This window comes from Sander lucioperca, chromosome 20 (genome assembly GCF_008315115.2).
Source record: "Sander lucioperca isolate FBNREF2018 chromosome 20, SLUC_FBN_1.2, whole genome shotgun sequence".
NCBI lineage: Eukaryota > Metazoa > Chordata > Actinopteri > Perciformes > Percidae > Sander > Sander lucioperca.
In genome coordinates, this window is record NC_050192.1 from 17,734,218 (window position 1) to 17,755,695 (window position 21,478).

The 21,478-nt window shown below is 40.4% G+C and overlaps 2 protein-coding genes and 4 non-coding genes across 7 annotated transcripts; all 6 read left to right on the forward strand.

The window, feature by feature from the left end:
* Nucleotides 1-1,976: 1,976 nt before the first annotated feature.
* rps3 (ribosomal protein S3) lies at nt 1,977-10,092 on the forward strand. The gene is made up of 7 exons (XM_031304362.2): nt 1,977-2,100; nt 3,132-3,262; nt 4,752-4,845; nt 5,828-5,922; nt 7,839-8,026; nt 8,374-8,577; nt 10,014-10,092. Exons 1-6 carry the CDS (start codon nt 2,071-2,073, stop codon nt 8,571-8,573), a joined length of 738 nt encoding a protein of 245 aa, XP_031160222.1. The 5' UTR covers nt 1,977-2,070; the 3' UTR covers nt 8,574-8,577; nt 10,014-10,092.
* On the forward strand, nt 3,651-3,799 carry LOC116053468. The gene has a single exon (XR_004105843.1). It is a non-coding gene; the product is annotated as a small nucleolar RNA SNORD15 (small nucleolar RNA).
* Nucleotides 5,482-5,630, forward strand: LOC116053470. The gene has a single exon (XR_004105845.1). It is a non-coding gene; the product is annotated as a small nucleolar RNA SNORD15 (small nucleolar RNA).
* LOC116053469 lies at nt 7,391-7,539 on the forward strand. The gene has a single exon (XR_004105844.1). It is a non-coding gene; the product is annotated as a small nucleolar RNA SNORD15 (small nucleolar RNA).
* LOC116053467 lies at nt 9,279-9,427 on the forward strand. The gene has a single exon (XR_004105842.1). It is a non-coding gene; the product is annotated as a small nucleolar RNA SNORD15 (small nucleolar RNA).
* Nucleotides 10,093-12,767: 2,675 nt separating the features above from the next.
* Nucleotides 12,768-21,342, forward strand: kctd14 (potassium channel tetramerization domain containing 14). Of its 2 annotated transcripts, XM_035996293.1 has the most exons (5): nt 12,768-12,919; nt 15,872-16,096; nt 16,222-16,356; nt 16,964-17,226; nt 21,330-21,342. In XM_035996293.1, exons 1-5 carry the CDS (start codon nt 12,866-12,868, stop codon nt 21,331-21,333), a joined length of 681 nt encoding a protein of 226 aa, XP_035852186.1. In that variant the 5' UTR covers nt 12,768-12,865; the 3' UTR covers nt 21,334-21,342. The 2 variants fall into 2 exon arrangements, with proteins under 2 accessions (XP_035852186.1, XP_031160371.1); XM_031304511.2 differs by lacking the exon at nt 21,330-21,342 and having other exon boundaries at nt 16,964-17,465.
* The last annotated feature ends 136 nt before the right edge of the window (nt 21,343-21,478 follow it).

A 21,478-nucleotide genomic window follows, 5' to 3' on the forward strand; every position in this document is an offset into this window, starting at 1 on the left:
ATGACGGCATTCTCCACCAAAAAACGGTTGTTTAAACAACTCTTGAGTGCAGTTTTAACAAACACTGATGTTACTAATGTTTGTAATAGTCACACTAATAATGATCAATAAGTATTGAGATCAATAATGATTTTCCTGACATTATTAGCAATGTGTTACCCACGAATTTAATGTAGCGTTGCAGCTCCTCGCTGTGACCACTGGAGGGCTGTAAACACTCTAAATTCTAAAAATACTCAATGTCAGCTGTCAGCTTCTGTCAGGCCAAAAATAATACCGTACCGACACTTCCGGTGGAAACCGGTAGTTCCGGTGGAAAAGATGAACGAAACATTCACAACAGTTGTATTTATTGCAGGGCTATTTGAATACAATACATCGTGCAGGGATTTTATTGTTTAATAATGTTATTAGCAGTACGGACAAGATATTAAATTTTAGTTTAGTTTAGTTTATTAAGGATTAGCCTGACGCCTTGACGACCAGCTAGTCTTCCTGGGGTCGAACACTACATTTAGTCAAACAATATTAAAACATTTCATAACATATACAGAAAAGAAATTTAAAAAAAAAAAAAAAAAATACATGCAACAAAACTAAGTAACAAAAAGCAAAAAATTACAAATATAATTAAATGAAAACAATAACAAACCAAGCAAATAGAGAAATATCTTGAAAACAAAGTTATATATTATAATATTTTACATGGCTAACATTAAGGTTGTTTACATTGACAAAGACACACAATCAGAAACCTCATAATAAATAATTTAAATGAAGGTAAGATTTGACTTTCTTTTTAAAATGGTCCTTTCCTGTGATAAAACGAATGTTACTAGGGATTTTATTCCACAAAGAACTTGCTCTGTAAATAAAAGTTTTTTTCAAGTTATTGGATTTTGGTAAAGGTAACATCATCTGCCCCCTACTGGCTCCTTTTGTTAAATAAGTGTGGATATCTGAACTGTATGTTATGTTATCAAAAATAAATGATGGTGTCTGACTTTGAACAACAGAGTGCAACAAAGTAAGCACATTGGCTAATAATCTTTTTTCAACACTCAACCATTTAAGACATTCATGCATTTTAACTACATTGGACCTAAAATTACACTTTAAAACAAGTCTTACAGCTTTATTTTGTGCTACTTGAAGTTTTCTAATTAGGGTTTTTGAAGCGGATGACCAGATTACTGAGCAATAATCTAAGTGGCATAGAACTAAACAGCAAACAATTTGCCTTAATAAAGAAGATGGTAGAAATGGTGAGCATTTCCTTGTAGTGGCAACTGCTCTTCCCATCATAGTAACCGTATAGTCAATGTGATCGGACCACGACAATGATAAAATATGATTCAAAATCTTTATGTGATAATGAGTTGTGGTTTAAGACAGTTATATTTCTTATTTATTTATTTATATTTCACACACATGCACCCCTACTACAATACCAATGGAAGCACAGCATTTATTAGTTTGAAGAACATAGTGACAGAGAACGAAGTTTTAAAACCTTTCTTCCATTAAAAGTTCACCTTTGTCATTTATATTTTCCAAACATCACTCCACATGCAGCCATGAAGAAAGCAAAGTCAATGCATGCATTCACCCACAGTGCTAACAGATTACTGCATCGTGCTGATTCAACAGAAATAATAAAAGCAATAGAAGTAATTTTAACATTTGTTTTCTGCTGATTCATCTTTCTGTGACTTACTGCTGTTGTTCAAAATCTTGTTTTTCTACTCGGGGTAATAAAATAAAGCGTGTTTGACTGTTTGTATTGTTTTTTACTGTTTTTAAAAAATGCCATAATAAACTACAATAAAAAAATAAATAATAATTAATTAAAAAAAATAATTAAAAAATAATAATAATTAATTAAAAAAATAATGAAATAATAAAAATAAAAACATTTTTTTTAAAAAACGACATAAAGCGCGTTGCATTTACAAAAACTACAACTCCCAGCGGCAGCCTGAGCATGGCGTCACCGGAAGGTAGTCATTTTAGTATAAAGTCATTTCCGCGTCCTCTAACGGTCCTTTCCTGTCTACGGCCTATCAGAAGATGGCGGTGCAAATCTCTAAGAAGAGAAAGGTTAGCGCTGTTTTATCCCTGTTTTACTCACACATACAGTCAGTTTATCTACAAATGGTGTCGTGCTGTTTAGGATACAACCGTTCCGTGTTCACCCCGGGGTTAGTTGAGCTTGTATACCTCCGATCCGAGGAGGATTAAAGCCGATGCTGCCGGCGCTGCGTCCTCCTCATTTGGCTAGCTAGCATGGCTCCGGTCACCGCGGCCGGGAAGGAGCCACGAGCCCCCTACTTACTTAGCTAAAACTCAGCGGAGTTGTGTGCAAAAATAATTGTGTCAGACTTTAAACCCTGTGAAACATCTCCACGTTAGTGTAGTTTGTTGTAAGTATATTAATGTGGCTTTGTTAGCTAGCTAGCTGGTGAAATTAGCTCCATAGTAAAATGAACTGGCACCAGACGAAAGAGAGCGCTAGCTGAGGAAACATGTTGGAAGTAACGTTTAATTGAACAACCAATGGCTACAATTTAGGACAGTGTAACGTTAGTTAATTGTCAATTGACAGTAGCGTCGTATGTGGATGTAAGTTGTCGTATTTGCGCCTCACGACAGATTTGACATGCGGCTCCAGTGTTTTTGCTAAGTTCAGGTATAAATAACTGGTAAAGTCGGCTAACTGAAGTTACACAGTTGATGAAGACAACGGGGCGAATGGGCCCGTATATTATAATTTATAGTATTGCTGTCATTGCGTTTTTGTCTTCACTGTGCAGCATTTTTAGATTTGGCATGTTCTGTTCTGCATTGGCATGAGCTAACTTAAAGCTAACACACAATCCCTTATTCAGTGGTGTGATTAAAAGGACATGAGCAGTGTCTCAGGTTGGGGTTTCCCTTTTATATAAAGTGATTTAGTTAACCACCTCCTGAAACTCATTCATTGCCGTCTGAGGACAGACATTGCCTTGGTTCTGTCCCTCTGGGGGAATCTCTGTTTCATACTGAGTTGTGTGTTAGGTAAGCTGACCCTGTCCTCTCTCTCTCTCTCTCTCTCTCTCTCTCTCTCTCTCTCTCTCTCTCTCTCTCCTTAGTTCGTCTCAGACGGTATCTTCAAGGCCGAGCTGAACGAGTTCCTGACCCGAGAGCTCGCCGAGGATGGCTACTCCGGCGTGGAGGTGCGTGTGACTCCAACCAGGACTGAGATCATCATCCTGGCCACAAGGTGAGTCAAGTGTCCAGGCTCTGTATGCTAAACATAGTTACTTTTTTAGGGGCTTTTCCCTTTTATTCAGTAGTGACAGTGGATAGACAGGAAAGGGGGAGAGAAAGAGGGCATGACACACAGCAAAGGGCCGCAGGTCGGATTCGAACTCGCGCCGCTGCCAAGGACTCAGCCTACATGGGGCGCACACTCTTACTGGGTGAGCTAGAGGCCGCCCCGTGCAGTTACTTTTTGAAGAATAAACTCAAGACGTTGCTGGAAATATTACAGTGATTCAATGAAGTCGAGTAGGATTCCCAACCTGAGCTAAAACTACAATATCTGTCGTACGGAGCGTTGCGTTTGCTCTCAGGGTGGAAGTGTTGGTTCTGCGTCTCAGTTTTTGTCCCTTCAGTGATGATACGATGACGAGTCGGAACAGGACTCAGTCTGGTTCTGGTGGTTACTGGTTCAGGTCCACGTTCTGTGGTTCTGCTCCAGTTCCTCAGAGCAGCGAGTCCTTTCGGTTGAAGACATCGAGGCATTTGTCTGAGAAGGGTTGAAGCAGCACACACAAGACTGTTACCTGCTGAGTGTAACGTAGTGAAGTTAATGGAGATAACCTGATAGTTTGACGTGCCAATAAACCAACCAAAGCAAGGTGCTGCTGCTTGCAGTAGAAGCTTCATTGTAAACTATAGATGACCCTAGCTGTACCCGAACTAAAGCCCATGCTCATTCTTGCTTTCACAGGATTTAAAGTGTAACTCTCGCCAAAATGCTACCTAGGGTCTTTTTGTGAATGTACCTGAGTCAAAAGCATATTTAGGACGGAATCACCACTTTTAAGATGTACCCTATTTTTGTTTTTAGGTCAAATGGCCTTCTGAATGGGAGAGCTAGGGGCACTTTTATGCTAGCCTCAAAATAGCTATTTTTAAAACACTAAGAAGGCTTGACACAACTTTAGACTTTGCTCCAAGTATCACCAGGGGCTCTACACCTTAACTACACCGGTGCACGAGGGATATACTAAATCTGTGGCTACTTGTTTTGATATCGACTCGTTTTGACTGCCGAGGTGGTAGCGGCCACAAGAGCTACGGTGAGTTGTTCAAAACCTTCTTTTTAGTAAACTCTGGGTACACTAACAATGTTGTCAATGCTTTCGTTAAGGTGTAGAGCCCCTGGTGATACTTGGAGCAAAGTCTCATGTTGTGTCGAGCCTTCTTAGTCCCATTCAGAAGGCCATTTGACCGAAAAACGAGAATACGGTAAATCTTAAAAGTGGCGCTTCCGTCCTAAATATGCTTTTAAACGAAAGTTTGACTCGGTTACGTTCACAAAAAGACCCTAGGTTGCATTTTGGCGAGAGTTACGCTTCAGTTGAACATTTTTAATATTCCAGCACTGAAGAATTCTGTAAAATGATTTTAATCTGTACTCCAATGTTGTTTTTTCCGTTCTCCCAGGAAAACAGTGTAACCCTAAATGTGTTAACTGTCTTTAGGACCCAGAATGTTCTGGGAGAGAAGGGCCGTCGGATCAGAGAGCTGACCGCTGTGGTCCAGAAGAGGTTTGGCTTCCCCGAGGGCAGTGTCGAGGTAAGAGAGCCAGGGTGAAGTAAATTAAGCACTCACTCAGGTATTTTACTTGGGGACGCTAATTTTGAGTTTTATTTTGCCTGCCCACCGAACGCACCGCCGACAGTCCCAGTTAACCCGTCCAGTAGAGCCCCAAACTCAGCAGGAACAAATATCTTCAGACGCTGGCTAGTTAACCAGCAGTTACAGCTTGTCGAGCCTATGTTTCTTTTACAATGCAGGAAAAAAATGGATTTTTGTTTTAATGCAGAGAGAGAAGTTGCTGCAGTATTTCTAACACTGTTCAGCTGAAATGGATGAAATAATTACTGGTAGTTGTTTCCAAATCAGCCCAAAGTAAAGGCAACGAACCTGTGTATTGTAAATATAAAAATAGTTGCAAAACCTTTTTACACTACAAGATTTCATCTTGTCTTTAACAAAAAGGAATTCACACAGGTCAGGATTTTATTGGACACTTTAAATTTTGCTCAGCCAGCAAAACATTCAGACCAAAGCTGATAACTGTACAACACTCGCCACGTGTCTACGAGGAATAGTTTGTAACAGCTTTTAAATATTAAGACTCATTCGGTGTATTTGGAGAATGGAACTAATGCAGGTTGCGAAAGGCTTCCGAATCTTGATTTGACCTCCCTTCAGTGATGATACGATGACGAGACAGAACAGGACTCAGTCTGGTTCTGGTGGTTGCTGGTTCAGGTCCACGTTCTGTGGTTCTGCTCCAGTTCCTCAGAGCAGCGAGTCCTTTAACGTGAAGACACCGAGGCATTTGTCTGAGAAGGGTCGAAACATTTCTTAAAAACTAAGCTAAGAAACATTGAGATCTCCGACGGCAGCAGTATGGAGATTTTGTGCATGTGAACGGCAAATTTCATCTGCATTTAATCCAAACTTACAAGTACTCTGACCCAGCGATGGGTTTTAAGTGTCTCTAACCAGCAGGATGTTTGACCTTTGAACTGTGTCCCCTCTCTGTTAGCTGTACGCTGAGAAGGTTGCCACCCGTGGTCTGTGCGCCATCGCTCAGGCAGAGTCTCTGCGCTACAAGCTGCTGGGAGGCCTGGCTGTGCGTAGGTAAGGATTTACTGTCACTTGCATAAACCTATTCAAATATTCTTTATCTTTTAAAGGTGGCATGTGGCATCTTCAGTATCTTCACTAGGGCTGGGTAACGAACTACGATACTTTTACGCTGACCAAAGTGCCTCCGTAGTGTCTGGAATCTGAAAATGCCTTCTCGTTAAATACATGAGTCAATTTCATCTGCGTCGGTGAGCCAATAATGGTACGTGTCCACAACCATGCGTCATTTCCATGCTTCCCATTCATTGTTTATGGAAGTGGCCGGGAAATGCGTTCTGGTAGCGTCGCTGTGGCTTTAGGGAAGTGGGGTCGACGAGTTGCCCGTTCCTAATCTGCATGAAGTTGAATCCAGGCTACTTTATGCAAATTAGGGTCGTGCTGCTCGACTCGCCGCCTCTCAAACGCTAGAAAATCTCTCTGTTTGTTTTTTTTAATCCCAAATGAAGAGGGATTTGGCAGCTGCAGCTTATTTCTCGCATTCAATGTTTTTAGAAACACATTTCGGTGAACTTTTTTGGAAAAATAAACAACTTTCCGAATGCGCGAGAAACTATGGTCTGTTTTGAAATCTGTGAGCAGACTGCCCCACAATGAAAGCATTCGTCCAATCAGGTGCAGCCATCACGGTTGTAGGAGGGTGGAGCCTGTCCTCTTTGCTTGTCAGTGGTCAGCGAAGAGAAATTAGGAACTGCTGGTGGCGAGCTAATATAATAAGACGTAATAATGCCTGTGTTTGCCTGTCTACACGCTGTAGAGACATGCAGGAAAAACTCTACGTTGCGCACAGACGGTGCGTGTGTGTTTTGAGAGCCTTGACTGGAGTGCAGCCGTGTGTAGGTTGAAGCAGCTGTAAGATTTGTATCGTAATGTACTTTCTTCAGGAGACGGTATTGAAGTCTAGGTATCAGTACTGGGTTCAAAACGTTTTGAACAATACCCAGTTCTGTTCTCGCTGTGAGGATCCAACTTAAATATCTCAGACACCTTACATATTGTCCGTGCTACTGAGTGCCGGGTCTCTGGCGCTGGCAAGGACTGTGATTGGTCAGCATGGACTGCTTGGTTTCTCCTGCAAGTTCTGATACTTGTGGAGATGGTGAAAGCAACGTGAAACGGGTTGACGTGAGGATTTATGTCTGGCTTCGGCCAAACTTTGTTGGGCAGTTTTTTGCGATGATGGCAGTAAAACTGGATTTGAACGTTTGATTCATTTAGTTCATAGCCGTGAATAGCGATGTTAGCTAAATATGGTTTCTGTTCACAAAGCAAATCATTGTAATATCTATAAAAAGGCAATAAACAAAGAGCACCTTTACATTCGTAGTGTACCAAAGAAATATAAGTTGTAAGTCTGTTGCTGCAATCATCATCCAGTAGTTAATTAAATGCCGTCTGTCGTACGGAGCGTTGCGTTTGCTCTCAGGGTGGAAGTGTTGGTTCTGCGTCTCAGTTTTGGTCCCTTCAGTGATGATACGATGACGAGTCGGAACAGGACTCAGTCTGGTTCTGGTGGTTACTGGTTCAGGTCCACGTTCTGTGGTTCTGCTCCGGTTCCTCAGAGCAGCGAGTCCTTTCGGTTGAAGACATCGAGGCATTTGTCTGAGAAGGGTTGAAGCAGCACACACAAACTGTTCCCTGCTGTATGTAACATGGACGTAAAGTAAATGGAGAGAAACGGACTAAAATTCAAAATATCGGTGACGCAAATTAAAACTTGCTTTGACAAGATTTACTTTCATTTTTCAAATTACAGAAATGCAGTCTGTTTCTGCACCATTAGTTCTTTGCGTTTAAACACAGCTTAAACTCATCTTTCATGCAGTAAGTGATATAGTTATGGGGTTCCGGACACCCTTTTGTAACTGGCTGTATGTGTAAACGCTGTCCTTCCCCCTCCCCTCTGTCAGGGCTTGCTATGGTGTTCTGAGGTTCATCATGGAGAGCGGCGCTAAGGGCTGCGAGGTCGTGGTGTCCGGCAAGCTGAGGGGTCAGAGGGCCAAGTCCATGAAGTTTGTGGACGGCCTGATGATCCACAGCGGAGACCCCGTCAACTACTACGTCGACACAGCAGTCCGCCACGTACTGTTAAGGCAGGGTGAGTACCGATGAACCTAGGCTGCATCAGTAGCACCGTCAAAGAAACCCCTTTTTACTTTGGTGTTGAACAGTCGGAGGGTGTACTGTGAACTCCGCCTATGATGCTTAACTTGATTATTGGTGCTGAAACCAAATGATAGTTTGGAGGAGGAAGCATTTTTATTTTGGCCTTGTTTAGCACTGCAACTGATCATTTCATTATTGTTTTAATGTTTGGTAAATTGAATTACTGTTTAATTTCGCGATTAGTAGTTTGAATAGTTGCGTTTCCATCTCTGCTCTTCGTAGCTTAGCTTTTTGCCGGTGCTGACATACGTGTTTGATGTGCTCGTCGCTCATTCTCAGGTGTGCTGGGCATCAAGGTGAAGATCATGCTGCCCTGGGACCCCAGCGGTAAGATCGGCCCCAAGAAGCCCCTGCCCGACCACGTCAGCATTGTGGAGCCCAAGGAGGAGTCCCTGCCCACCACACCCATTTCTGAGCAGAAGGGGACCAAGCCAGAGGTGCCCGTCATGCCCCAGGGAACACCAGTACCCACCGCATAAGAGGGTAAGAGCCTGAAGGGCCCCCATCACCAGCAGGCTGGCTTTATGGTGTGAAGAGGCCGTTACACAAGGGCTGTGTCATAGAAGCCTTTTCTGTATTGCAATGGTGGTGAAATATCTGGTTTTATTAAGATAATGGGCACCACGGAATCATCTTGATTAGGGCGGTAGCCAACGATCACTTTCATTGTTGATTACTTTCTCGATTAATCGATTAGTTTGGTCTGTAAAATGCCAGAAAATGGTCAAATGTGGATCACAATGACGTCCTCAAACGTCTTGTTTTCTCAAACTCAAAGATATTCAGATTACTGTCACAGAGGAGAGAATAAACTAGAACAATAGTCACATTTAACAAGCTGACATCAGAATTTTTACCCTTTTTTCCATTAAATGACTCAAACTGCTTAATCGATTATCAAAGTAGTTGGCGATTTGTTTAATAGCTGACAACTAAACGATTAATCTGTGCAGCTATGATCCTGCCGTGAGCATACAGTTCTAGTAATGATGGAGTCTCCATCTCCTTTAACAAATTGAGCCACCACAGTCGAACCTCGTACTGTCTGTCACGATGGTCCTGGGAATCTGGTTTTACGTCCTTTAGGACTCGGTAGTGATGTAGGTGGCGCCTAGTCTGTCCACTTAAATTGAGGATATCCATGTAAACGGGCCATAAACAAAGACATTAGTCTGTTTTTGTCCCTTCAGTGATGATACGATGACGAGTCGGAACAGGACTCAGTCTGGTTCTGGTGGTTACTGGTTCAGGTCCACGTTCTGTGGTTCTGCTCCAGTTCCTCAGAGCAGCGAGTCCTTTCGGTTGAAGACATCGAGGCATTTGTCTGAGAAGGGTTGAAACAGCACACACAACTTTAGCCGTTTCCAAATAATTGCAGTAGCAACTAAAGTGCAAATAAAACTAAATTCAACCCCAAAAAAAAAAGCTTTGAATGAATACTTACTTTCACAGGATCTACTTGTAATCTATTGTTTTAGTTACTTAACATTACCAGTAGGTTTAACGTTGTTTAACTGTAGAATAAATTGTAGGATTGTTGAAAATCTGGCTAAAATGGAAAAACTGAACCTAGATTTGTAGGCCTTGTGTTCTAAAAGTCATTGTAAAGTGAGGAGGAAATTAATATTTAATAATACATTTTATTTATATAGCGCTTTTTATGGTACTCAAAGACACTTTACAGTAGAAACCAGCACATATATCACATTAAAAACATAAGCAATAAAACAAGCCTATTAGAAGCAATTTAAAAATAATAAAACCAGTAACTAATTTGTAGCGTTTTTGCTATTGGCTACGACTATTAACTGGTTTTGTCATTAAGAAAACAAAGTAATGATGTTCTGGTCAGCAGGATCAAATTTACTGATGTGTTTGAAGCTTGTTTTTTAAATTCCTTTGTTTTTTTTGTCTTGCAGGTTTTCGTGCGAGCCACCAGATGGAAGCAAGACCTTCTGTTTTTTGTGTACAAAAACAATAAAAAATCTGGAAAATACACTCAGTGTTGTGGTCACTCTGTTGCAGATGAAAATGCAAGAGAATTACAAAGTTAGTTTGCTAGTTTGTCAAATATTTAATGAAATGTGAAGCTCTCTAAAAATAGAAAAAGTCAAACATCGGAAGACAGTGCAACAGAAAGCTCAAATGTGACAATCCCCTAAAAGAGTGATTGGAATTGATTACCCACTACAATCAAAGATATACATACATATTCCACCTTTTATAACTCGCCTTAAAACATGGCAGTCCGATGACTGTTACTGCACCCATTAATCTGTCAGATGTGGTGTGTGTTCGATGTGACAGTCATTGTTGCTGTCGCTCCATCTCTGCTGCCTGCCTCCGTTATGTCTTGTATGTGCTCTCAATGTGGCCTCTGAGACTTCTCTCCTTTCTCTTGTCTCCATTGTATTAACTGCATGGTCTGCTTTAATGTCATTGCCATTATCTGTGCTTGTTTGTGTGCCACTTCTTTGTATGTTTTAACCTTTTTTTTGCTTAGGCCTGCTGTTATTATAGATGTAATGTAACTTATTTTAACATGTTAACCATTGTATTTTAGGATCCCTATTGTCAGCTGGCCGGGGAGTACAGCTGGAAATTAGCCGTTGAGGCTAAAGCTGCTCCTCTTACTGTATAGTTAATTAAAGGGGACTGTCCACGACATTATAAACTAATAAATTAACTAAACAGTGCAATAGAAAGCTCAAATGTGACAAGCACCCAAACAAGTGATTGGATATTGCACAGTGGAAATAAAATCTTCTCGGGTATGACGGCACTCACACGATGGGTTTCACTGTGACAAAACATGTATACAATTTTACACAAATTAGCCAGTAAGATGCTTGATTGTTGAGCTCAAAGTAAAGTTCTGAATACAACATCAGCTGTGCAGAACATGTCAGTTTTGCTAAAGTCATTTGCACTCAAGTACCTTTTTATATCTTACCCAAAGAGTATATTATCTGATGTTCTCTTATTTCCTTGGGTTTCTTTTTTAATGCCAGTTTGGACACAACTTAACTTGTGGAATGTGGTGGAAACTATTATTAGAATATTTTATTTCCTTGTGTTTACACAGGGTGAAAGTGACTCAGTCTACCGTATATAATCTGTATTGAAAGAGTAACGGGAGTAAATGGGATGTCTCACTCTGCTTTATTCCCTGGTTCCATATGTGCAGCAGACCACTGAACATAACTTTGACATTTGATCTTGAAAAAATGCCTCCCGAATATATTATTGACATTTTGATCTATATGCAATACCATATAGATTTGAGCGTTTGCTCTATCTAGATCAGAGGTGCCCAAATTCTTTCATATGAAGGGCCAAAATGTATCTGGATGGAAGGCCACGGGCCAAAAATAAATGTCGATGTTGAAGAATACCATAATTCTTGCCATTCTCCATAGATAAAACGTATGTATGTAATTTAAATGGGAAGTTTAACAGCACTGTGCATTACATTGCCATTAAACTCAGATTATGTACTTTTTAACTGCACAAAATGTATGTTTCGTAGTCATTACTTTTAAAATAAGAGGAGAATAAGCATGAATATGTCAAATCTATGGCTGGCCAAACTTGGCCCGCGGGCCCCAAATTGGACAGCCTTGATCTAGATGGACCATTGTATTGTACATTTTTCTTAGCTAATTCATACATTTTCATTTCTCTATGTTGGAAGTTCATCGTATCCACAGCATCTTTCAAAACCACACTTTCAAACTTCTTCCGTATTATATGACAAAATTAAACCGTGGTTCCCAACCTTTTTGGTCTGAGGTCCCCCCATGGCCCTGTCAGATAAACTTACGTACCTCTTCTCCAATTCCCAATGTATGTTTTAAATTTATTCCAATACTATTTTTTCATACAACTGAACTGTCAATAAGGTTGGTTTGGCCAGAAATCGTACTACTGCTACTTGGAGTAATGCTAAATGTTGCCATTACTTTTAGCTAACTATTTTGAACTGTTTAGTCAGAAGTTTTAGCTAAATATTTCAACTGTTTAGTCAGAAGTTTTAGCTAAATATTTCAACTGTTTAGTCAGAAGTTTTAGCTAAATATTTGAACTGTTTAGTCAGAAGATTTAGCTAAATATTTCAAGTGTTTAGTCAGAGTTTTTAGCTAAATATTTGAACTGTTTAGTGAGAGTTTTTAGCTAACTATTTCAACTGTTTAGCTTGTCAGTTTTAGCTAACTATTTCAATGTTTTAGTCAGAGTTTTTAGCTAAATATTTGAACTGTTTAGTCAGAGTTTTTAGCTAACTATTTCAACTGTTTAGCTAGTCAGTTTTAGCTAACTATTTCAACGTTTTAGTCAGAGGTTTTAGCTAAATATTTGAACTGTTAGTCAGAAGTTTTAGCTAACCATTTCAGCCCCTTATGCAATACTTTTCTTTCTGCCATTTATTCATTAGTTGAGCTGCTCCACAACCTTTTCAAGTACCCCTGGTTGGGAATCACTGCCATTACTACAACAACCACAGGGAAAGTCATGGTTAAAACCAAACAAAAAGATTAAAAACAACATAAAAAAGATGGGAGTTATGAGTAAATTTGCACATGTTTGTTGTAGCGTTCACATTGTCTAAATGTGATTCAGAAGAAGGGCATCAAAGTGGTCAAAAAATATTACGACTGAGTGACTCATCTTCTCAGCATTACAGCATCAGGTCCGGGTTAGGCCACGCCCCCTGGCTCCTACCTGTTGAGGGGGAAAAAAGAAAAGCTCCCAGATACCATCTGGACAAGCCAAGATGAGTCTGCCGGACTACAAATCACCTGAAAAACAGTCTTCAGCCGCACATACAGTAAGAAAAACGTACTTTTTTTAATGTGAGTTATATTTCGTGCAGCAGTGAGAGCTAAACTGAACTCTCCACCTGTTAAAGGACGGAACAGGTGGATGAAAACGGTCACAGGCTACACGGCTGAGGAGAAGAAAGTTCCCCAAATTGCCTGCGCAATGCGCCCATTATCCACTGCAGATATGTTCGGTATCTTTTGTCCTTTTAAGTTCTTAAACAGTTTGTTTAAAGCCGGTTTAACAGCCGTCCTTTTTCCTCAGAAAAGTACAAAAATCCAACTTGAGGAAACTCCCGAGTTACTCAGCTGAAACAGGAGTATGTCTACTGCGGGTAGATTCACTCCTTCATTGTATCTCAGAAAGAAGCGTAGGCTACTTTTTGTCGAGTAAAAAGGATAATATTTCCGTCTGAATGTTAGTATACAGTTGGTAAAGAAGTATTCACTACTTTACTGAAATAAAAGTAGCTTCAGTGTAGAAATGCTCTGTTCCAACCAGTGACTGCAAAAAATAAGTTCCAACCAGGGGCGATTCTAGGATCAGACCTTTAGGGGGGCTCAGCCCCTAATGAGATTGTGACACACACACACACACACACACACACACACACACACACACACACACACACACACACACCTTGCTAAATCAGTACTTTCACAGGATAATAATGAATACATGTATTTATTATTATAACCAGGGTCCAAAATTAACTTTTTCGTCCACCAGCCAAATGGCTAGTCAATGTTCACATTTCACCAGCCACTCTATAGAGTACCATTGTTTTTTTGGCTGGTGAGTGTAGCAAATCTACCAGCCACTTGCATATTTTACCAGCATATATATATATATATATATATATATTTATTTATTTATTTATTTATTTATTTATTTCAATTAAAAAAAACAACTATAAAATAGCCTTTCTTTGTCATTTTTCAGTTTTTCAAGAATCGGTTTAGGAATCGGAAACCATCGTAAAAATCCAAACGCTACCCAACCCTAGTCCCAATACGACGTGATAGGGCTGCACGATTACGAGGAAAATATGCGATATGGGATAACGTTGCTGAACATTGCGATGATGACGATATTACTTGCGATAAATAAATAATAATTTGCCGGAAGTTCGTCAGGGTTTTCCCAGGCTAACAATTTGCTTGTTGAATTTTAAAACAAACGAAAGGAAATCGTGTCCATCATTCTTTTATTGAACAAATGTAACATTGAATTGAATACAACAGGCAGCACTAAAAAAGGACGACCGTTCCGTTTTAAAGTGTACACAAACAAATCGCCGAGTGTTTTTCGCGGTATGTCGCAGCCTTTCACGATGCGTTTATATCGTAGTTGATATCGCAATGGCGATGTGAGAAAAAAAAAAAAAAAAAAAGATATATTGTGCAGCCCTACGACACAATGTATTGTCATATTGGATTGGCGAATCCAGAAACTACAATGTCAGTGATATACATGTATATATATATATATCAGTGTTGTCTAATTTTAATGTTTTGGTAATCTACAGTTTACAGGTTAGTTTATTGTTTACGTTTCAGTTTTTTTTATCATTCACTTTTTTTTTTTTTTTTTTTTTTTTCAATAATGGGTTTCCCACTTTCTAAAAAATGTGCATAAAATTTTCAACAAACAGAAGAAAAGATACACAGCTCTGGAGGTGTCTAGTCGTCTTGTGTGCGCTGCTGTAAGTGGGTGTTTCAGGAACAGCTGACGCCGATTTAGTGACAGACAGCCGAGGCATGTGCTCTTATCAACCTGAGCAAACTGAAGGTGGAGGCGCCTCCATGCTGACTCACTGACTGAGCACACAGTATTAAAGTACTGAGGTGGTATTCAGCTGTCAGGGAGGGCATGGACAGGTGTTTCACTGGCATTTCATCTGCAGTATCGGTCGTGCACTGCGTGGTTTGTGATGACAAAAAGAATGTTCCAATGAATCCCAAACTATTCCTTTCATAATGACATGAAACAAAGAAACGTAAGCATGTTTAAACTCTGTTTCTATTATTATAATAATAATAAAAATAATAATATGTTTTGGCATTTCTGTACTGCAGTTTCATAAGAGCTGGAACACTTCATCATTTAGTCTGTTTACCTTCTATGTTATTAAACTTGGTATGCTTTGAGTTTATGACTGTTTGGCCGACAGAACATGACATTTAAAGACGTCAATTTGGTATTTGGAGAAAAAAACGGTGATGGGCAATTTTTTACTATTTTGATAGTCTATATCCTCGATGTTCCACTTCCGGGATTGCTCCAGTGCCGGATGTCGCTCATTTAGGCCGGATATCCGTTGCTTTGGGCTTCCTTTGTGTTGGCGTTCTAACCTCCGGTCGGTTTCTGAGGACTATGGTTAACTGCTCCTCAGATCTCTGCAGGGTAAATCCAGACAGCTAGCTAGACTATCTGTCCAATCTGAGTTTTCTGTCACACGACTAAAGCAACTTTTGAACGTACACACGTTCCACCAAAACAAGGTTCTTCCCGAGGCTATTTTGCAGAGGCACCATTGCTCTGTCTGGCGCTTAGCACCGCCCAAGATGATTGCGATTGGTTTAAAGAAATGCCAATGAACCAGAGCACGTTTTTCTCCCATCCCAGAATGCTGTGTGGACTAGCCAGACCCTCCTCCGCAGCGCTGTGGAGGAGGGTCTGGCAAAGCGAGACTACTATTTTGACAGACTAAACGATGAATTGAGGAAATAATCACCAGATTAGTCAATAATGAAAGTAATAATAAGTTGCGGCCCTAAAATGTCAAGTTCCTTGTGCCTACTGCTTGTCACGTATCCCAGTACTGATGGTTCTGCAATAAGCTAATGTGTCCTGATATATGGACCCAGTTCTGATTTAAGTGTCCCCAAAGCAGCAGTGCACAAGCTCGAGTTTAAATGACCAAATCCTCCCCTCCCCCCTCCCCCTCCCCTCCTAGAACTCTCCTGTGGTGCAGCTGAATGTCGGGGGTCACCTGTTCAGCACCTCTCTGAGCACGCTCAGGAAACACCCCGACTCCATGCTGGCCGAGCTGTTCAGCAGACAGCCCAAACTACGCAGCGACGCAGAGGGACGCTACTTCATCGACCGCGATGGCTCACACTTTGGAGCCGTCCTGGACTTCCTGCGATCCGACAGGCTGCCCACGGAGAACATCCAGCAGGTCTGAGTCCTGTAGTCTGGTTCATAAGGGATCGCTCCTCACTCATAGTTTACTGGAATATCAACGTGTGTGTGTGTGTCTCTCTGTCTCTCTGTCTCTCTGTCTGTCTGTCTGTCTGTGTGTAGGTTCACAGGGAGGCGGTGTACTACAACATCAAACCACTGATCAAGGTTTTGGAGGAAACTCCTCAGCTGTTTGGAGAGCTGGTGGGAAGGCAGCAGTTCCTCTCCAGAGTGCCGCACTACAAAGAGAACATCGAGGTCAGCTACACTCGCTCATGTAGTTTCTACTCCATTGATCAATTAAGTCAGGTCATGTCTGTTGTACAGCACCACAACATCTTTTAACCTTTTTATTTGTTGATTTTAGTTTGAGTTTCTGCTAAATTACTGGAAATACTGTATAAACAAACGATCACAAAGTACCAATAACGACGATAAACGACCCAAAATGACCACAAAGAGACACAAAACAACCACAAAGACGCGCAAATTGAAAATGATTGAAAATTCTGCAAAACCACATAACGCACATTTACAAAAGTGACTCAAATTAAATGCAAAACAATGACAGAGATGCAAAACCCCCACAAAAAGATGCAAAATGACCCAAAATAAATGCTTGCAGAACCGGAATCGAAAGGAAAAATCGCAATCTGAGCTTTCATTTTCTCAAAGGCAGAGCAGGATACCCAGGGCTCGGTTTACACCTATCACCATTTCTAGCCACTGGGGGACCATAGGCAGGCTGGGGGAACGCATATTAATGTTAAAAAACCTCATAAAGTGACATTTTCATGCCATGAGACCTTTTTAAGAATAATGTATTTGGCTGTTAATGAACGCAGTATTTTAACTTTTCTTCCAGGTTCTGATTCGTATCGCCAGAGCCGAGGCCATCGCCGCCCGCCACTCCACCATCATAATCTGCGTGCTGCGCACGGAGGAGGATCTGGGCTTCTACGACAACGCCATCAACAGCCTGGAGGCGGATAAGGAGTCGGTGGTGACGTTCGGTCCCTGGAAGGCCGTGCTGTCCGTCAAAGACCTGCTGGACTGCGTGAAAATGGACATCGAGAGTCAGGGCTACCGGTTGAGCATCCGGCCGCACATCCTGGAGAGGAGCTTCCTGTCCAGGAGCTACGACTTCTTCCACAAACTCACATTCACCTGGTGGTGATCAGAGCACTGCTTTTCTCTTCTTTTATTCAGAGCACAGGAGAAAACGGTGCATACTGTTGAATAAAAAACAGGCAGAGTTTTGACACACCAAGTTGCTCCTAAATACTTGTAAAGTTGCTGCGTGTTTATACACTAATGTAAAAAAGAAAAGGGGGGGGGGGTCTTGATTTTTAACACTAGCCATTTTAGACACAAGGTGTCAGTATGTAAGCATGTGTATAAAATGCTTTTGTAATCTAGAGGGATGGGCCCATCGAAGTATTTTTATATCCTTACAACTTATCTTAAAGAATTGTAGGTACCTATGAATGAATATTCTTTGTGTAATGTAAGTAAGTAATGTAAGTAAAAGCTGCCACTAAATTATAATAAACAAATCCAGTTACAAAATGTGTTTTTTTTTTACTCAAAGTTTAGAAGAAGGTTGTTTAATCAGGTACCTTTTTGTGCACTTGATCAGCTGCAAAGGAATGTGCATATACTGTACTACTACTGTGCAGTTTATAAAAAAAAACTATTTTAATCCTGTGTCCTCGGGGTCAAATTTGACCCATTTTCAAAAAGCTCTATATCAGAAATGTGGGTTTCTTTTAACCAAATTGTAAAAAAAAAAAAAAAGAAAAATAAATAACGAGGATGGTTCCATGCAACGCTCTTTACAAGCAAAACAAGCGATCAGTTCACTACTTTAATTGAATATGTGTGTTTTAATCAATTGTATAGCCTTTGAAGAAACAAATTGATAAAATAACGTTAAAAAAATGTCAAACGCAGAAAAATAACGACAAAGACATCGGAAAAAGTGATAAAGAACTTTGGGCAAAGTGACAAAACATAAAAAAAAAAAAAAAAAGTGACACAAATGTCGGAAAAAGCTTTAAAAAAACAACGTAAAACAACCAATAAAAACATAAAGAAAAGCGCAGAAAAAAAAAAAGATAAAAGACTTGAGGAAAAGTGACGCTTTCAATTTCAAATTTTGACCCAGTAAAAACAAAAAGTTGCACGGTCGACGGGAAGGTAACACGAGGGTTAAATCATTTGATGAAGTCAAATTACAGAAATATTAGCAGCAAAATAGACTTAAAGGTTCAAACGTATCCATTTATGTAAGCCATACTTTAATGTTGTAGTCAGTCAAGGTGGAGCTAAATCTAACTACTGCATATACCTTTGGTAGTTTAGTCTGGAACAATGGATCATATTTTATAAAATGATCATATTATTTGTGTGTAAAAAAAAACAAAACAGAAACGATAGCTCTTATAACAAATAAGGTTAGTGAAAAGAACAAGTTCAGTTTCTCCGAAATGATATTTGCAAATACGTTTGGTGTGAAATACCTCAGTTCTATATATCCTATGTTGTACCAGGGAGGGGGAAATACACATTGCGTCATACGCACACAACATTGTGCAATCCACAACCCAGATTAAAAGAAACAAACAGGTCATGAAACGCAAACGCTGAACAAGCATTGTGAAAAGAAAGCGGAGCAGAAGCCTCGGTGTTAGCCCAAGAGCGGGGCAGGGTAACTTATCAGCCGCTGTATGTCAGACCACTTCCTGTGTGATCAGAGTGTGAAAAACAACAGTGGTTACAGAGGCAGAAGTTAGAGCGACCCGTGGACATGAAGTGTCCCCCTTAACCTGCTCTGTGAGCGTTTGGATGACAGTCAGCTCAGCGTGTTTTGCTTCTCAATTTCAAGATTAACAGTAACAGAAAAATACTTAGCACGTCTACAGCGTGAGACAGGTGCGTCAGAGGGGGACAAGCAGGTCAAAAGTCGCAAAGTAAACTCCCGCGCACTGTATAACTTGCAAAAATGAAATAAAGTTTAATAGTAGGCAACGTTTGGGTACTAGACCGTCTTCAGGCAAATTGAGTTACATCCTGAGAAGCCATCTGTTGTAGGAGCTGACTGTGTTTGTGCACCAATCATCAACTTCTACATGAAATCAGGCATAAATACATAACATTCATTCTCATATCCATTACTATAGATAGAGCTTAAACTTCAATACTACCCCTCTATATTACCCATAATAATATATATACAGTATCTCACAAAAGTGAGTACACCCCTCACATTTTAGTAAATATTTCATTATATCTTTTAATGGGACAACACTGAAGAAATTACACTTTGCTACAATGTAAAGTATGAAGTGTACAGCTTGTATAACAGAGTAAATGTGCTGTCCCCTCAAAATAACTCAACACACTCCGGTGGATGTATGAGGACTATGGTTAACTGCTCCTCAGATCTCTGCAGGGTAAATCCAGACAGCTAGCTAGACTATCTGTCCAATCTGAGTTTTCTGTTGCACGACTAAAACAACTTTTGAACGTACACACGTTCCACCAAAACAAGTTCCTTCCAGAGGCTATTTTGCAGAGACACCGTGGCTCCGTCCGGCGCTTAGCTCCGCCCAAGACGATTGTGATCGGTTTAAAGAAATGCCAATAAACCAGAGCATGTTGTTCTCCCATCCCGGGAATTCTATGTGGACTAGCCAGACCTACATTTTGTCCAGCACTTTGGTTTATGACTAAGTTCCTGCAAAACTAATGATATTTCCATCAGCCTCAGCTGTACTTTGTGATTATCCCATGCTAACACACTAAACTAAGCTGGTGAAGATGGTATCATGGCAGCCGAACATCTGCAGAACATCCTCATGTTAGCGTAGTCATTGTCAGCATGTTGCATACTGACGTTAGCAATTATCTCAGTCTCACAGAGCTGCTAGCATGGCAAATCATGTCCTTTTTCACACGGTATATATTTGAATGCTCTCAGACTCCTGAAGAATGGCTTCTTTTTTGCAACGACATGCAGCAAAGGACCGGGCGCGCGCTCCACCAGGTGAGCTACCCAGGCACCCGAATGTATTTTTTTTTTTCATTCAACAGAACTGTGTGGTAAAAAAAAAAAAAAAATATATATATATATATATATATATATATATATATATATTAAATTAAACAACACAAACAGCTTGTGAAGATTTGAAAGAGAATTTAGTTTCTCCAGCAAAAAAAGTGAGTTTCCTTCCTTTGTTCAGAGAAACGAACATGGACATGCCACCTACAGTATTTTGACCACAATTGTGTCACAATCATGCTTGCACTTAACACCACCCCACCCCTGGGTGTATAGGAAGGTTGCACACTGTTGCATTTCACACCTTGGGTCACATTACAAGAAAAGTGACACTGATTAGTTAGTCAGTTTGAGTTTTCATGTATTCAATCTGACATTGGTGTTTTTGTTTTGTTTTTCATATGGTTACGCAGTTTAAAAAAAGTTTGTCATTAGAGTCGGCAGTTCAGACATGACAGGAAATGATGAAAAAGAGAGATGCAGCATGACGTGCAACAAAAGCCCCTCACCGAATCGAACCGGGGAAGTTGCAGTTCATGGTTGGAGCCTCCCGCCCATTTATTTAAAATATTATGTATTAAACACACAATTGAAGTTATAACATCCAGTGACAAAAACACTAAATATTCACAAGATGTCAGAGGGGGTTTTTTTTAAAACGGCATTTAACATTTTTTCTTGTCTGGTGTCGAGTCTGTTTGTCTATTATTCATTTTAGCAAACGTGTCAAAATCTGTTTTCAGTTCCCCAAAGTTTTGTTGAAATGAAAACAAGTTGTTACAGCAGCATAGAAGACAGACCTTATACACCACAAGGAATCAGAACAGTGAGTCAAAAATGTCAGACATTCCTTTCAAAGGAAATAATAACAGATAAACTACTACTATAATGTAAAACAGAGTTGCAGAAGTCCATTACTTTTCACATAGTTATGAAGGGAGCGATAGTAACAGTGGTTTGACAAAATAATCCTAACTCAAAGCCTTCTTAACTACTTTTTCAACTGCATTTAATGATGATCTGCGCATATGTGCATACGCACCAAACAAAAGCTCTGAGTATTCGGCCTTCTTGGAGACCTTGAATGGAGTCCTGCATAGGGCTCAGCACCTCTAAATCTGAGGCCATGGTTCTCAGCAGGAAACCAATGGAGTGCCTTCTCCAGGTAGGGAATGAGTCCTTACCCCAAGTGAAGGAGTTCAAATACTGGTTATGAAGGCTTGGTCATGACCGAAAGAACGAGATCCAGGGTACAAGCGGCCAAAATGGGTTTCCTCAGGAGGGTGGCTGGCGTCTCCCTTAGAGATAGGGTGA

Excerpts from the sequence above, each read along its gene's own strand:
- rps3 (XM_031304362.2), top strand. The coding sequence starts at position 2,071 with ATGGCGGTGCAAATCTCTAAGAAGAGAAAG. Across the intron at positions 5,923-7,838 it reads GGAGGCCTGGCTGTGCGTAG|GGCTTGCTATGGTGTTCTGA; the intron begins GTAAGGATTTAC and ends CCCCTCTGTCAG. Across the intron at positions 8,027-8,373 it reads CCACGTACTGTTAAGGCAGG|GTGTGCTGGGCATCAAGGTG; the intron begins GTGAGTACCGAT and ends GCTCATTCTCAG.
- kctd14 (XM_031304511.2), top strand. The coding sequence starts at position 12,866 with ATGAGTCTGCCGGACTACAAATCACCTGAAAAACAGTCTTCAGCCGCA. Across the intron at positions 12,920-15,871 it reads AGTCTTCAGCCGCACATACA|AACTCTCCTGTGGTGCAGCT; the intron begins GTAAGAAAAACG and ends CTCCCCTCCTAG. Across the intron at positions 16,097-16,221 it reads CCACGGAGAACATCCAGCAG|GTTCACAGGGAGGCGGTGTA; the intron begins GTCTGAGTCCTG and ends GTCTGTGTGTAG.